This window comes from Branchiostoma belcheri, unplaced genomic scaffold (genome assembly GCF_001625305.1).
Source record: "Branchiostoma belcheri isolate BF01 breed outbred unplaced genomic scaffold, Haploidv18h27 scaffold23, whole genome shotgun sequence".
NCBI classification, from domain to species: domain Eukaryota; kingdom Metazoa; phylum Chordata; class Leptocardii; order Amphioxiformes; family Branchiostomatidae; genus Branchiostoma; species Branchiostoma belcheri.
In genome coordinates, this window is record NW_017803824.1 from 2,580,761 (window position 1) to 2,593,446 (window position 12,686).

Below are 12,686 nucleotides of genomic sequence, written 5' to 3' on the forward strand. Positions count from 1 at the left end.
TCAATCAATAGTTTGTGCTCTTTTCTCCTGCAAGTCTCTAGTGTCATTGATGAAAGGTAGTGGATGCTAACTGAAAAGTCTCACCTCCTGACCGGCCCTCGTCCCCAGCAGCTTCTCGATGACCTCCGAGTTGCTAGGTGACACGGCGATGCGCACGGCCCGGGGGCTGGGGATGAAGATGTGCGGGTCCTTACCGGAGGGGGAGGAGCGCACCTGGACGTAACTCTGCCCCACAGGGCTGCTGCGTAGGCTGGCGGCGTCTGTGGACTTCTTCACTTCACCCTGCAGCCGCCTGGGAGGGAAAATTGCAGCATGAAGCAGGGTTCTCCCCAAGCAATGAAGCAAGGGTGCTCCCCCTCTCCCCAAAATCCTAGCACCCCTAATCCAACCTTTAGGGTTTTCTCTTAGTATTTACATGAATCATCCCATTAGAGGGTCACCAAAACGTCAGCTGAATAAACCTCTTGGTAAACCTCTGTGTAAAAAGAGTCTCTTTATACAGCTAACCAACATCTAGCACACTACATTTAAAACTTTTACTCACAAGTATAGATTTCCAATCTTTGAATCAAGTGCGGTAATACTGTTCCAAACAACTATTTTCCACCTCACCGAAATTGCTTTACTCTACCATACCACACCTGCAAACACAGCTCTGTTGCTAAGTAACAAGCTTCCATCCTAATATTAGAGACACTACGGTATAGGAAATAGTAATAAATTAATTGCTCACAACATGAGTCCCATTTCTAAATAAAAAGTGGATGATAAGTGCTTACCTGAGTTCAGAGAGGGAGCCCTGACTGGCAGTATTAGCAGCTCTGGTGGTGGCTGCAGAGTCTGGTCCTGCCTGAGGTGGTCAATAATTAATGACGTGTGTTAACGAGGTACCGTGATTGACAAGAGAGAGAGAGGGACATAATGCTTAACAATTTCCACACCAATTTAATTTGTTGGTTCTTGGTAAAAAAAGTAGTCATGCTAAACTGGGAGATCATCATAAAAAATAAACATTAGTCTAAGGGGAAGTCTGTACCTTGGTACACACAGTTTCACAGCATATCAGATACAATTTTTTCTCGCAGCTACCATGGAGGTATCTTGACATATTGCTTTATTTTTACCAAGTGTTTGAGAAGGAAGAAAATCACTTATCGTGGCCTAAGGACTATACAAGTAATGATTCCCCAGAGATATGTGTCATTGATCCATCACTCTTTTGTTGAGAGAATCATTCAATGCGGATGTATTTGTAGTGAATGACATCATCAATAATTCATCCATTTTTCAAATCTGAGGGGGCAGAAAAACACTTAAAAAAAACAATAGAGAAGTTTTGGAAACAAATTTGTCCTTGTCATGACATACACACCCTTCAAGCTATTTTGGGGGATTTGCTTTACAGATTTTATACAATATAGAGACTGGATTCGCCCAAAAAACAGTTGCTCAAGCAAGTAACCTGGATGTCTAACCTTCACCGATATAGAGCCTGGACTAGTATTAAGCAGAAATGTGCAGGGATACATCATTCTATCCTATAAATTGTACCCTAAATGCTTTCATTGGCTGTTTCACATTTGCTTTAAAAGCAGTATCAACTGTTTCACTTTGGTGTATTCTTGTTACTACAATTGCTCAGTATTGCTTTATCATTTTCATATCATCTAGGTATCTTATATTTTAGGCAATCCTGATTACTGAGTATTTCGACTTCCTCCATTTTATATATAGGGTCTCCAGAATATTATATGGCCTATAAAAGAGACAATTCAGGATTAGCAGCAGCACGCAGGATGGGAACTACCTCTGATGCCCGCAGCTCTGCTTTGATGTTGTTGACTTCGTATGACTTCACCTTCAGCTGGTCCTGGAACTTTTGCAGCAGCTCCACCTAGAGGCAACATGGCATAGTGCAGGGAGGGGGACATGGGAGGGTGGTTTGGGTTGGAGGAGGGTTTGAGGGCATTTAGGGAAAGGTGGCCAAACAAGAGAAAAAGTTTATGAATGTATTTCTTTTATTTGTTAGGTAGTATTATAATAAGATAGAATACATAATAACGGAAAGGATGGTCAGGTAGAGAGTGGTAGAGAATTTTATCGCTAAAAATTCTGGGTCTGTTCTCAAGAAATAGTTTACAGACAACAAGGTTTACAGGTAGCAATTGTTTTGAGTATCAAGGAAACAAAGTCGAATTGTGTTCTTATCTAAGTAAGTAGTCTAAGGAGTAAGTAGAGTTTCAAAGTGGTTTGTATTATTGATAAAAAGACAGTTTATCTGATTAGATATTGCAGCCTTAGGCAGTTTGGCAAATTTATCACAGTTAAAAGCTAGTTAACAAGAGTACAAAAGACAAATTATGGCATCAATGGGTATCACGTACATTGAACATTTTTATGCAAATCACAACAAAGCATTTCTGCTTGCATTTGTATCACTAGCAGACAAGTTTTTATCTACAGAAGTACACAGAAGGACTATTATTTCATCTACTGAAAGGGCTCAACAGAGGGTATTTTTGTATCCAGTCATTCAAGTATCTGTGTACCATTTTACTATCAATTTGCAAGGAAACATTAGTATGTAACGGCTACTAAATTTTACTGCTGGTACTTTTAGTAGAAAATTTGGAAACCAAACACAAGACTATTCCTGAAGAATTCCTGTAATCAGTGACAAAACTTTCTTGATTTAGTGTTGGCAATACTAACAGGACTTTCTGCACAGAAAGTGGAGGGATAAAATACTAGTAGTTGTTCTTGTAACCTGGTACATGTACATGTATTAGAAAAGCAGAACACAAAGTTCAGATTTATCCTACCTGTTTCTGCATGTGTTGTTTTACACTGTCCACTTCTGTCTGAAGGGCTCGGATTGAGGTTGGTGGACCTGGAAATAAAAAAATATGCTGTAATGAAAATACACGATAGATAAATTTAGTATAACTTCACATGCACTTACTTGCTGTGCTTACACATTATAATTGCAGGGGCTACACTTGGAACTAAAATCCAGTGTACCGTTGTCTTCACCACGTATATAATCTCTTTAGACAGAGTAAAACTAAATAAGAAAACACCAAGATCATCCCTTACTGTGGCAGGAAACTATGCTTGCTTCCTGAAGAATTAGAGACTAAGAGTAATTCCTACAGTTCAGCCTTGTTTTTTCCGTGGCCATCGCTGCTGGACTAATGATAACCAGAGAAGCGTCTGTGCCACTTATACTGGGTTTATGACCAAACCAGCGTGTGTAATTATCAGTGCTGAACTGGGCTAGCAACTCGTCTGGGCCTTTCATGTTCTGAAGGTGTCAAATGTTTTCTTTGACAGAAACAAAAAAAAGGAACAAAGTTTACAACAAGACCTAATTATCACAATTAAAGTGGTAATGTATATCAAATACATTTCTGTATTTGAGTTTCAGCGACTTTGACAGACTGAAAAATAGTGCTTCTTCTACATATAAATTGTAAAATCCATTAGATATGGCAGAAAATTAAACTATGCTATCACCACTAACAACTTTATAAGGTTGTTTCTTTTGAACACGGACCAAGCGATAACTTTGATCATATTTCTTCTATGGTTGATCAAACAAACATGCAATTGGTTGTATGTTGGTGAATTGTACATACCACAATATAAGAAATAAACATGCATCCAGTAACAAACTTCATGTATGTAATTACAGGGCTTGAAGTAGGGTTTTAAGTCGTAAACTTTCATTATGGGATGGTAATTAGTATGTAAATTGCAGTTAACATCATAATTACACATAAGTGCTCCTATCTATACCTATTTTCTGCTGTGGGCCTCATATACCGTAGTAATTTTGATTCTATCAATAATCTATGTAACTTTTATAACTGCCTTTAGCATAACACACCAACTTCTGGGCAGGTATCGGATGTATTAAATAGATGTTTGCCAATTGCCACCAAATACAACTACATTGTACCAGGAATAAACTGCTGTAGGATACTTGTGATTCATTGCTTGACAAACTGTTTGAAAATTAAACAGACCATGATAACTGTAAGCTGCATGTCTCACATCCATTCAGTCCACCATACAATACACTTAAACTTCAGGGAATTCTCATGCTTCTCATCTAATACGATGTTGAACAATGATTAGACTGAGACCTACCTGCTGTAGTGGCCGATGCAGAAGAGTAAGGAGTGGTTGTGTCCAGACTGAGACCAGGAATCTCCGGCCGGCTGGACGATCGACTGACCGGCAGGCTGTGAGGTCCCAGCCCCGCCCCCAACCGCGCCCCCTCCAGCTCTAACCTAACACACAGTCACAGCAAACTCCAGTAACAATAGTAAAAGTCCAGTTCTAAAATAATTATAACACACAATCACAGCAAACTTGATTACAGTAAAGGTAAAAAAGGAAAGTATCATTGTCTAAATTGAATTGTGAAGTACATGTACAATCCTTTTGGTTTGGGCTGATAGCGCAAAGAATGTTTGAGCTAGTGAACACTAGGCAATCCTTCAAATTTATTACTAACAATAAGAAGAACAAAATTCAAATGCTATCAGTATGACCACTACCGGTATATACAGTTCAACATAACTGCAGCTGGAAGATTATCCTTATCTGTTTGACAGGTACAAAATACAATGAACAGTGGGCCACAGTTTAACATCCCCTCCTAAGCGCTTCTATCCTTCAAGTAACATGTGTGCCAATGTTAAAGGTAGACTACAAATGTACTTGAACAATATTGTCCATAGACTTACCTGCGTATTTCCTCGTCGTAGTCTGAACTGGTGCGTAGACTCTGCGATGACGAGCGCTGTCGGCCTGGTCTCACCACATCCTCCAGTGAAGCCATGTCATCTCCCCATCACTCCTGCACACAGCTACTAACTACACGTACACACACCCGCTGTGACCTGCTGAAATATTCACACATGATGGATGAGTTAATGAACAACGCGAACGCAACCTCCTTATGTCCTACTTTGAGTTCTTGTGACATTTCATGTGTCAACAGAATACACCATTGGCAAGGGTCAATGCCATGGTAACCTTTTCTATCATAAGATACATCTGCATTTTGTACAAGAGATTAGAAAACTGTTGTACAATGTATAGGCTTAAAACTCACCACAAATTCAGTAAAAATTTATGATATTCATCATATTTAGTTAAAAGCATTATACACTGAAAAGATTCCTAAAACATGCATGAAAAAAGGACACAGTGTGTGTACAATAGAGGGTACATACAGAAGTTTGAGTCTTCTTGTGTTATAATTAACTGCTCACTTGCAGAAGTGTCACCTTGACATTTAACGTTTCATACAGACTTGTCAGCTGCCATTTTTGTTGCAGGCTATCATGGCAGGGAGAGGAATTTATGCTTTGAAAGTTATCCTCGGTAGACTAGAAATGTTCAATAATTTACCTAGTTTTATAGTGGAGTCTGGTCTATGGGGAAAACTGTAGTAATCATATCTGAATGAATGCCTTTGTCAAAGCGTCAGATGACAGTTAAAATTACCAGGTATTGAAATATTTAGCATTTCATGAATCATGAATCATGAAAAGGTGCTTAATCTGGCTGCTCCAGTTCATAAGTTCACAACATTACAAGAAGAACCAGGCCCTGAACTGAAGAAGAACGGCCTGTTTGCTTCTTGTTGTTTTCTCATTGTGGAAGTAAATAATAGGTGTCATGAAAAGTTTTCATTAGATTAAAATTACCAAAACTGATAAGACGTTACTGCAAGTAGTTTGCGTTGTCAGATAACCATGTGAACGATTGCCAGGTAGGGGTGTCATATGAAACGTATATGAAAGACCCTTCCATCATAAAAATGTTGCACACGTTTGAATATAACTATGAAGGGGGGGCACTGTGCACATCGAGCGCGTGCCGTTCGAAGGGTATTTACCAAAATTCTAACGTCCCGGTCAGTGTTGGTGACGCACAGAAAACTCTAGATTACCCCAAGACAAGAAAGGAAGCGGCAAAAAACAACGATCTACCAGAAACAGGCTGCTTCTCTTAATTTTTGACATCGGATACAGCAGACTACAAAACTGTTCCAAATTCAATTTTCCCGGGTCGGAATGCACTGGGTTTGGATCATCCCAAAAACTCAGAAACACGCGACATTTACCTGAATCAAACGGTACTGGGAAGGTTTACGACGTCCTGGTAGTCACATGCCTCCAACCGTCATCACGGTTAAGTTGAGGACAGCGGAGAACACAAAATTATTGACAACTGACGAGGATTCTTTTCACAACAAGCACGCCATTTTATTTCCCGTCGGCCTCTGCGCCGGAACAACCCATTTCCGCAAACAAATGAGAAAATAGGGGTGTTTGGTTTGACAGAAAAAGATCCTCATTTCCAAGCAGATGTTGAGATAAAACATTACACAATAACATACAAAGAATATTACGATGTTAACTCACGGCGTTTCCTTGGATATGAAAAAACTGAATACATGCAAACGACACCGGCTTGGATATGACCGTCAAGTGAAGTACCATGCAGATTCAGATTCAACCTGCAAGTGCCAATGCCTGGTGCGACTTTTGAAAGGTTTGTTTCGTGCTTAAAATACCAGAAACGCGGTGACATGGAAACAGCAACGGTTGATGGTGTAAAGATTTATAAACACTATTTTCGACAACACTATTTACAAGTAAGCTAGAGTAACGTAAGAAGAACATCCAAAAGGACTAGAGTCCATTCCCACATTTTGTTGGGGGAATTCTCCGGGCAAGTGATAGCAATGAAACTTTATTGTCGCTCACTGACACCTCTTGTTCTACAGATATGAGTAGATAAGGGATGAGTGAACGCTACGGATCATGACCCTGTCTCTGAAAAAACTTGTGGATTGATGGCAAATCCCTTATCAGATAGCTTAACGTTAATTTAAAATCGTGTCTCACAGTCGCCGCACTACTACTAGTAGTACATGTAATCTGATTCCTGCCACCTCCAAGTGTGATTTCTGCCCGTGACATTGATCTACGTCACCTGTTTCCAGGTAACACCAGATGTTGAGACAACGTTACAGGTGGATGATTCTACAGGTGGGCGGGGTGCAAAAGACGCTTGAACACAATTGGCCCTGGTCGGACATGTATATGGCATGCACGCGTAACGCGTAGGTTCGTCCTTCCACGCCCAGAAGACCAGGTCCACCATCAAGAACACGACACGTATCCGGAAGTAGGTCGGCTTGACTACTAAACTTTTCAGTTTACATACAGCGTACTACGATTGTACCACAGCCCTACCATGTACATGAACGCTGTGTTGTTCTTGCTCGTGGCCTGTGCCCACGCCACGTTGGGAACTGAAAAGTGTTCTACAAGTGCGACTAGCACGACGCCAGGCTGCATTTGTCTCCAAGAGGTGGTGGGCGGGTTGAAGAACCCACTGGCCATGTTGCAGCCAGACGACGGAACGAAGAGGTTCTTCATAGTCGAGCAGATCGGGCTGATTCGCGTGACCGACTCGAGCGGGCGGCTTCTGAACGAGCCTTTCCTGAACATCACGTCCAAAGTGCTGACGTCTGACGCCTTCGGGGACGAGCGAGGCTTGCTCGGCGCGGTTCTGGACCCACAGTTCAAACAGAACGGGCGGTTCTATGTGTACTACAGCTCCCGGCAAGGAGCGGGCAATGTCGGGGGCGGGCACAGATCCGTACTGGCGAGACTGCAGGTTTCGAGTGACAAGAACCAGGTGGGGTTATGTGTGGGTAAATAACTAGGTCAATCTTTAAGGAAGTAGAAGGTCTGAAGTGGAAGATCCAAGAAGGTTTAGATCGTAACCGTTACGATATAATAATAACAATTCTTTATTTGCAAAATCATGCCCGAAGGCTAATTGCTTTTACAGTCAAATCTGCTCTTCGGTACTGCGGCGATTAGAAAATGCGGTCTTCCCTTCCAGCAACATCTGCTTGGAGAGAAGCTGTCTGCTATTCACCCAGGCACGCAAAAGTAATTCTCATTAAAACCTGCAAGTTTGTTTGTACAACACTCGAACAGTATTCGGCAACCGTGCGCAATTATGTCCCCTTTTTTTGGCTCGTGTCCAATAACAATACCTCCGTGTTTAATGTTACTGTAGTAGATGTATTTTTACATGGCCCCGGCTTAACTTCACTTTGTGAAGATTTCTTGTATGGTGATAGTCCGCATACCAGCCTGGTTAGTCCGCTCCCCCTAGTTCCGTCGGGCTGGGAGCGAAATTGCGAAGTAGACTAGAGCTAACATGGCTGGTATGGCCAAGTGGACAGAGCTAGAAAGCCACTCCATTAGACGAAAGAAGACTCGTATAAAACAAAACGCTAGAAAGACCCTACGGAAGTCTCGGAAAATATAAGAGGTAAGCGTGCGAATAACGTTATCGCAACAGCTGTTATTAAACACGAACATTTGCATTATTAAACAGGCCACAAAACACAACAAAAGATTGAGCAAACTCGTTACACTTTGCAAAACTGTTGCCTAGTAGTAACAGCATTAGTAGTCACAAAGACAGTAACACCGGTAGCGTTTGGGTAACAATTCATCAATAGTCCTTTTGAAAGCCGATCAAGGAGTAAGAGCAGTTGCATAACTGGTTAGTCCAAGGACGTTCGTCCTTGGTTAGTCGAGGTCCTTTCCGACACTCAACGGTATCAAACAGTTCAAAAGCGCCCCTCGACGACCAAAAATGTAATCGATGATACTAGTGAGATGCACATTTACTCATTTACTAGACAGACTTATCAATATACCTGTCTAACTCGGCCTCATTTCAATGCTTAAACTTTCATTTACTCGTTGAGGGAAGGTTTTTCAAACCTTGATCGTTGCTGTGACAGCTTCACCCTCGGTCTGAGCGAGCGTAAGGAGCCCGATGCAAATCGGACGGTACACAGGTCACGTTTTATTAACGTTATTTTGATGTTTTTGATGCTTAACACTGATCTGTGTGGTTTCCCAGGCCGACGCGAGTTCTGAGCGTGTGTTGCTGGAGATCGCGCAGCCGGGAGATCGGAACAACGGCGGGCAGCTGCTGTTCGGGGCGGACGGGTACCTGTACGTCAGTGTGGGGGACGGGGGAGCAGGCCCGCACACCGCAGGGAACACGTAAGGACGCAACCAGAACGCGTACCGTAGGGGATCATAGTTGGCACAAAACTTTCATCGGTGAATTAGTATGGTAACATTTGTGAGTAAATGATGTTTGTCAAGTTCCAAGACGGATTTTTTAATGTTACAATAGACTTTTAAGTCGTGTAATATTAGCGATATGTTCCAGGATTTATACTTGTTCTAAAATGTCTAATGTTTAAGTCCTGATAATATTTGCAGGACGTGTTCACAGTTGTGTACAGATTTTTTTTATACACATGTACTGAATAAACCAATAAATCAAACCACGAAAATCTTGTAAAGATATCAATCCAGTAATACAAATATGACTTTTATGACTTTCAAAAAGACTTTTTGATATAGTAGACTTTCAGAAAAGTGATAACAGTCAGATAAGACCTGTCCAATGCGTATCAACCATAACCTATTTATTGCAGGTCTTCGCTCCTTGGGAAGATTCTGCGCATCAACGTGACCGGGGCAGACTCATCAGGCCTGCCGTACAGCATACCTCCTGACAACCCGTTTGTCGGACAGGCACGGCCGGAGGTGTTCGCGTATGGCTTCAAGAACCCGTGGAGATGTTCAGTTGACAAAGGAGACAAGCAAGGTGGGTTACCAATTAGGGCTAGATCTACTCGTACACTGATTTATTTTCTTGGTACTTGGACAACTGCAAACAAACAGCGAGCAATGTTAAAACAGCGTGCTAGGAGGAAAACCGGAATCCGACTTCATAGTAAAATGTAGACTACTTGTATATGTATATTCTCTCATGTATGTGTGTCAAGATATAACGTTAGAGCAAAATGGTGAGGACTAAGCATTCTAGAGGTGTTTAAGGTTTAACAGCGATAAATTATTTGTATTTGAGACACCACTGGATGAGTAATTTTTCTATCCACAGGTGTGGGCCGCGGCCGTGTGTTCTGTGGGGATGTGGGGAACTCCAGCTACGAGGAGATCAGCATCGTCAGGAAGGGCGGGAACCACGGCTGGCCGGACAGGGAGGGACACACGTGTCAGGACCCCAGCGGCTGTGACGACGGTGGGGATGCTTTCATCTAGTCTCCACCACTCATTTTACAGGCTGAATGAATAGTAGAAATCGGCATAAAAAGGGGATATCATTTGTCAGAGGAGTTGGTCGCACAGAGAAGCTACATTTGCCTATCATAGACGTTCAGGCTAATGGGTGGCCAACTCCTCTGGCCAATGATCGATATCCTCTTTTTAGGCCGATTTCTACTATTTATTCAGCCTGCAAAAGAGTCTGGTGAAGACAAGCTTTCTTGTATTGTATATTGTTAATGATGTCACATGTAATTGAACAATTTCTTTTTAAGTCTTCAATCCTCTGAGAAATTTGTTACACATTGTAAATTAGCAATACTCCAGGTCAGTAAGCCTGCCAAATGATAAATAGAGTTTTTCATTATGATGATTCTTCTCCTTAGGCCTTGGTTCAAGCCCACCAAGAGCTAGCCTTAGAGTTAATACTAGTAGTCTGAATGGATAGGTTTTGGGCAATTGCACACCTAATCCATTTCATCAATTCCTATGGCAATAATGAAAGAAGTGGAGTTTCACGTGTACTTCAAACCTGTACATAGTGTCCTTCTGGTCACAATCATTGAAAGAAAAGCCTTTTGTAATCAACATTATAAGAGGTTATGACATTAGTGCTCAGGACTTTAATGCAACACTGTACCATTTCAGATCACGTCCCACCCATCCATGTGTACTCCCATGATGAGGGAATAGCAGTGATTGGAGGTCCTGTGTACCGGGGGTGTGGCATACCCAGCCTCACGGGGAAGTACCTGTACGCTGACTTCACTGGCCATGGGTAGGGGACATACCTTCAATTAGTGTGACCAAGAAGAGAAAAGTAAAATGGTGTAAAATGATCTTACAATGAATAGGTTACAATTCATCAGGACAAAAGTATTTTGAACAGTCAAACTTACCAATGGTTATCCACAGGGGACTTGAAGAGTCGAGCCACTGTTTTGTAATTCCTCTGTGATTCTTTCTTTCCCATAATAGAGAAGAACAGATCTTTGAGACATTTGAAGAAAACTTTCAATTTCTTCTGTCTTCCCCACAGAAAGTTGTTTTATCTGAGAGAACTATCAAACCGTTCGTGGACGAACGCAGCCCTGTGTGTTGGTGACAACAGTGTGTGCAAGACCAGCCAGCAGCAGGCCTGGGGACCTGGGAACTTCATCCTCGGGTTTGGACTGGATGTGTCAGGTTGGTATAAATGTACAGTAACATTGATGAAGGTTAGACATCCAGGTGATAAGATACGCCACAAAAACAGTTGCTCATGCAACTGGATTTCCACAATCATATCAATCTGCTTGATTAACTGTTTTCAGGCAAATGCAGTTACATTCTCCTTCCAACATCTCCTGGAGAAAATTGAGGTTGCAACACATTTTTGAACTTGGTTCTGTTGGTGAGGAGACTTGAGTCTTGTCCTGAAGTTAAAAACTTACCCCAAGGCAGACACCAAAGTCATCATGCTTTTACCAGTACATTTTACCATTTTTTTAATCTTTGATTTTGATGGACAGGAAGAACTGTGACATTTCTCATATCTTTGTTGCCCGATAGGTGAGGCCTACCTGTTGACCATGAACCCATCAGTATCTGCTGGGAAGGTGTTTAAGATCGTGGACCCCAACTCTCCCGTCAGTGCTGCACCTGTGCTACAGATGTCTGTCTTACTGCTGCTCACCATGCTTCTTATCATGAAGAATTTCATCTAGGAAGGAAAAAGTTACCAGAATGCTCAGTTTAGGTTTACTGGTAACATTATAGCAAGGACATTATACAGCTGTATAATGTCCTTGGTTATAGCAAGGAATGTGTTCTAAACTACATGCACTGAGCTAAGATAGATAATTTTGATAGTTGCTACAGGAGCTTTGAAAAAGCAAAAGCAATACATGTATTTGGATGTTGAATATATTGACTAGTATCTTACATTGTACCTGGATGTGTATTGAGTCAAGGTTTTTGCATTCTGTGGAAAGCATACTATTTCATTTTTACTCCAGAATTCAATCAGTGATACAAAAGTGCTATAGCTAGATGTTAACCAAGTAATTACCTCTGAGTACTGAGGCATTGTTTTTTTTGTATGTTTGTGTGTTTGTTTACTTGTGTGTTCGTAGGTATTTGAATGCAGTAGAAGGTAGGAGGGGGCGGGGGATTTTGTAACTGCAGATTGATTATAAGGTTGAGTTGACAGTCTAAATAGTCTCTTTGCAACTACATGTACATGTATTATTAAGAGCAACGTACAAGCAGTATTGTTGTCTTAAGTCTTTCTCAATTGCTGCTGGTTTAACTGGGAAATGTTGCATTTTTCTATGCTTAATGTTATTGTCAGACAATATTTCTGAATCTATTGTTATGTTCATGTTCAGCTCTAACACATAGACTTCTGTCTATGACTATCCAGTCTACAATGCTGTAAAAGACACAGAAGCATAGAAGGCTATGGCTGAATTTTTTATGCTACAAATTCTCCAGTACATCAGT

General features: G+C 41.4%; 2 protein-coding genes across 2 annotated transcripts; one reads left to right on the top strand and one right to left on the bottom strand.

Annotated features, from left to right (window-relative positions):
* Positions 1 to 66: 66 nt before the first annotated feature.
* On the bottom strand, positions 67 to 6,397 carry LOC109470566. The gene is made up of 7 exons (XM_019769530.1): positions 6,143 to 6,397; positions 4,755 to 4,910; positions 4,153 to 4,295; positions 2,823 to 2,890; positions 1,808 to 1,894; positions 780 to 850; positions 67 to 292 (listed from the first exon to the last, which is right to left on the bottom strand). Exons 2-7 carry the CDS (start codon positions 4,847 to 4,849, stop codon positions 67 to 69), a joined length of 690 nt encoding a protein of 229 aa, XP_019625089.1. The 5' UTR covers positions 4,850 to 4,910; positions 6,143 to 6,397.
* Positions 6,398 to 7,055: 658 nt separating this feature from the next.
* On the top strand, positions 7,056 to 12,120 carry LOC109470658 (HHIP-like protein 2). Its single transcript, XM_019769687.1, has 7 exons — positions 7,056 to 7,728; positions 8,980 to 9,125; positions 9,569 to 9,741; positions 10,039 to 10,179; positions 10,851 to 10,980; positions 11,242 to 11,387; positions 11,754 to 12,120. Exons 1-7 carry the CDS (start codon positions 7,282 to 7,284, stop codon positions 11,906 to 11,908), a joined length of 1,338 nt encoding a protein of 445 aa, XP_019625246.1. The 5' UTR covers positions 7,056 to 7,281; the 3' UTR covers positions 11,909 to 12,120.
* The last annotated feature ends 566 nt before the right edge of the window (positions 12,121 to 12,686 follow it).

Coding starts and splice junctions, on each gene's coding strand:
- LOC109470566 (XM_019769530.1), bottom strand. CDS start 4,849: ATGGCTTCACTGGAGGATGTGGTGAGACCAGGCCGACAGCGCTCGTCA. Junction 4,296..4,754: donor TACGACGAGGAAATACGCAG/GTAAGTCTATGG, acceptor ACTGTGTGTTAG/GTTAGAGCTGGAGGGGGCGC. Junction 1,895..2,822: donor AACAACACATGCAGAAACAG/GTAGGATAAATC, acceptor TGTTGCCTCTAG/GTGGAGCTGCTGCAAAAGTT.
- LOC109470658 (XM_019769687.1), top strand. CDS start 7,282: ATGTACATGAACGCTGTGTTGTTCTTGCTCGTGGCCTGTGCCCACGCC. Junction 7,729..8,979: donor TTTCGAGTGACAAGAACCAG/GTGGGGTTATGT, acceptor GTGGTTTCCCAG/GCCGACGCGAGTTCTGAGCG. Junction 9,742..10,038: donor TGACAAAGGAGACAAGCAAG/GTGGGTTACCAA, acceptor TTCTATCCACAG/GTGTGGGCCGCGGCCGTGTG.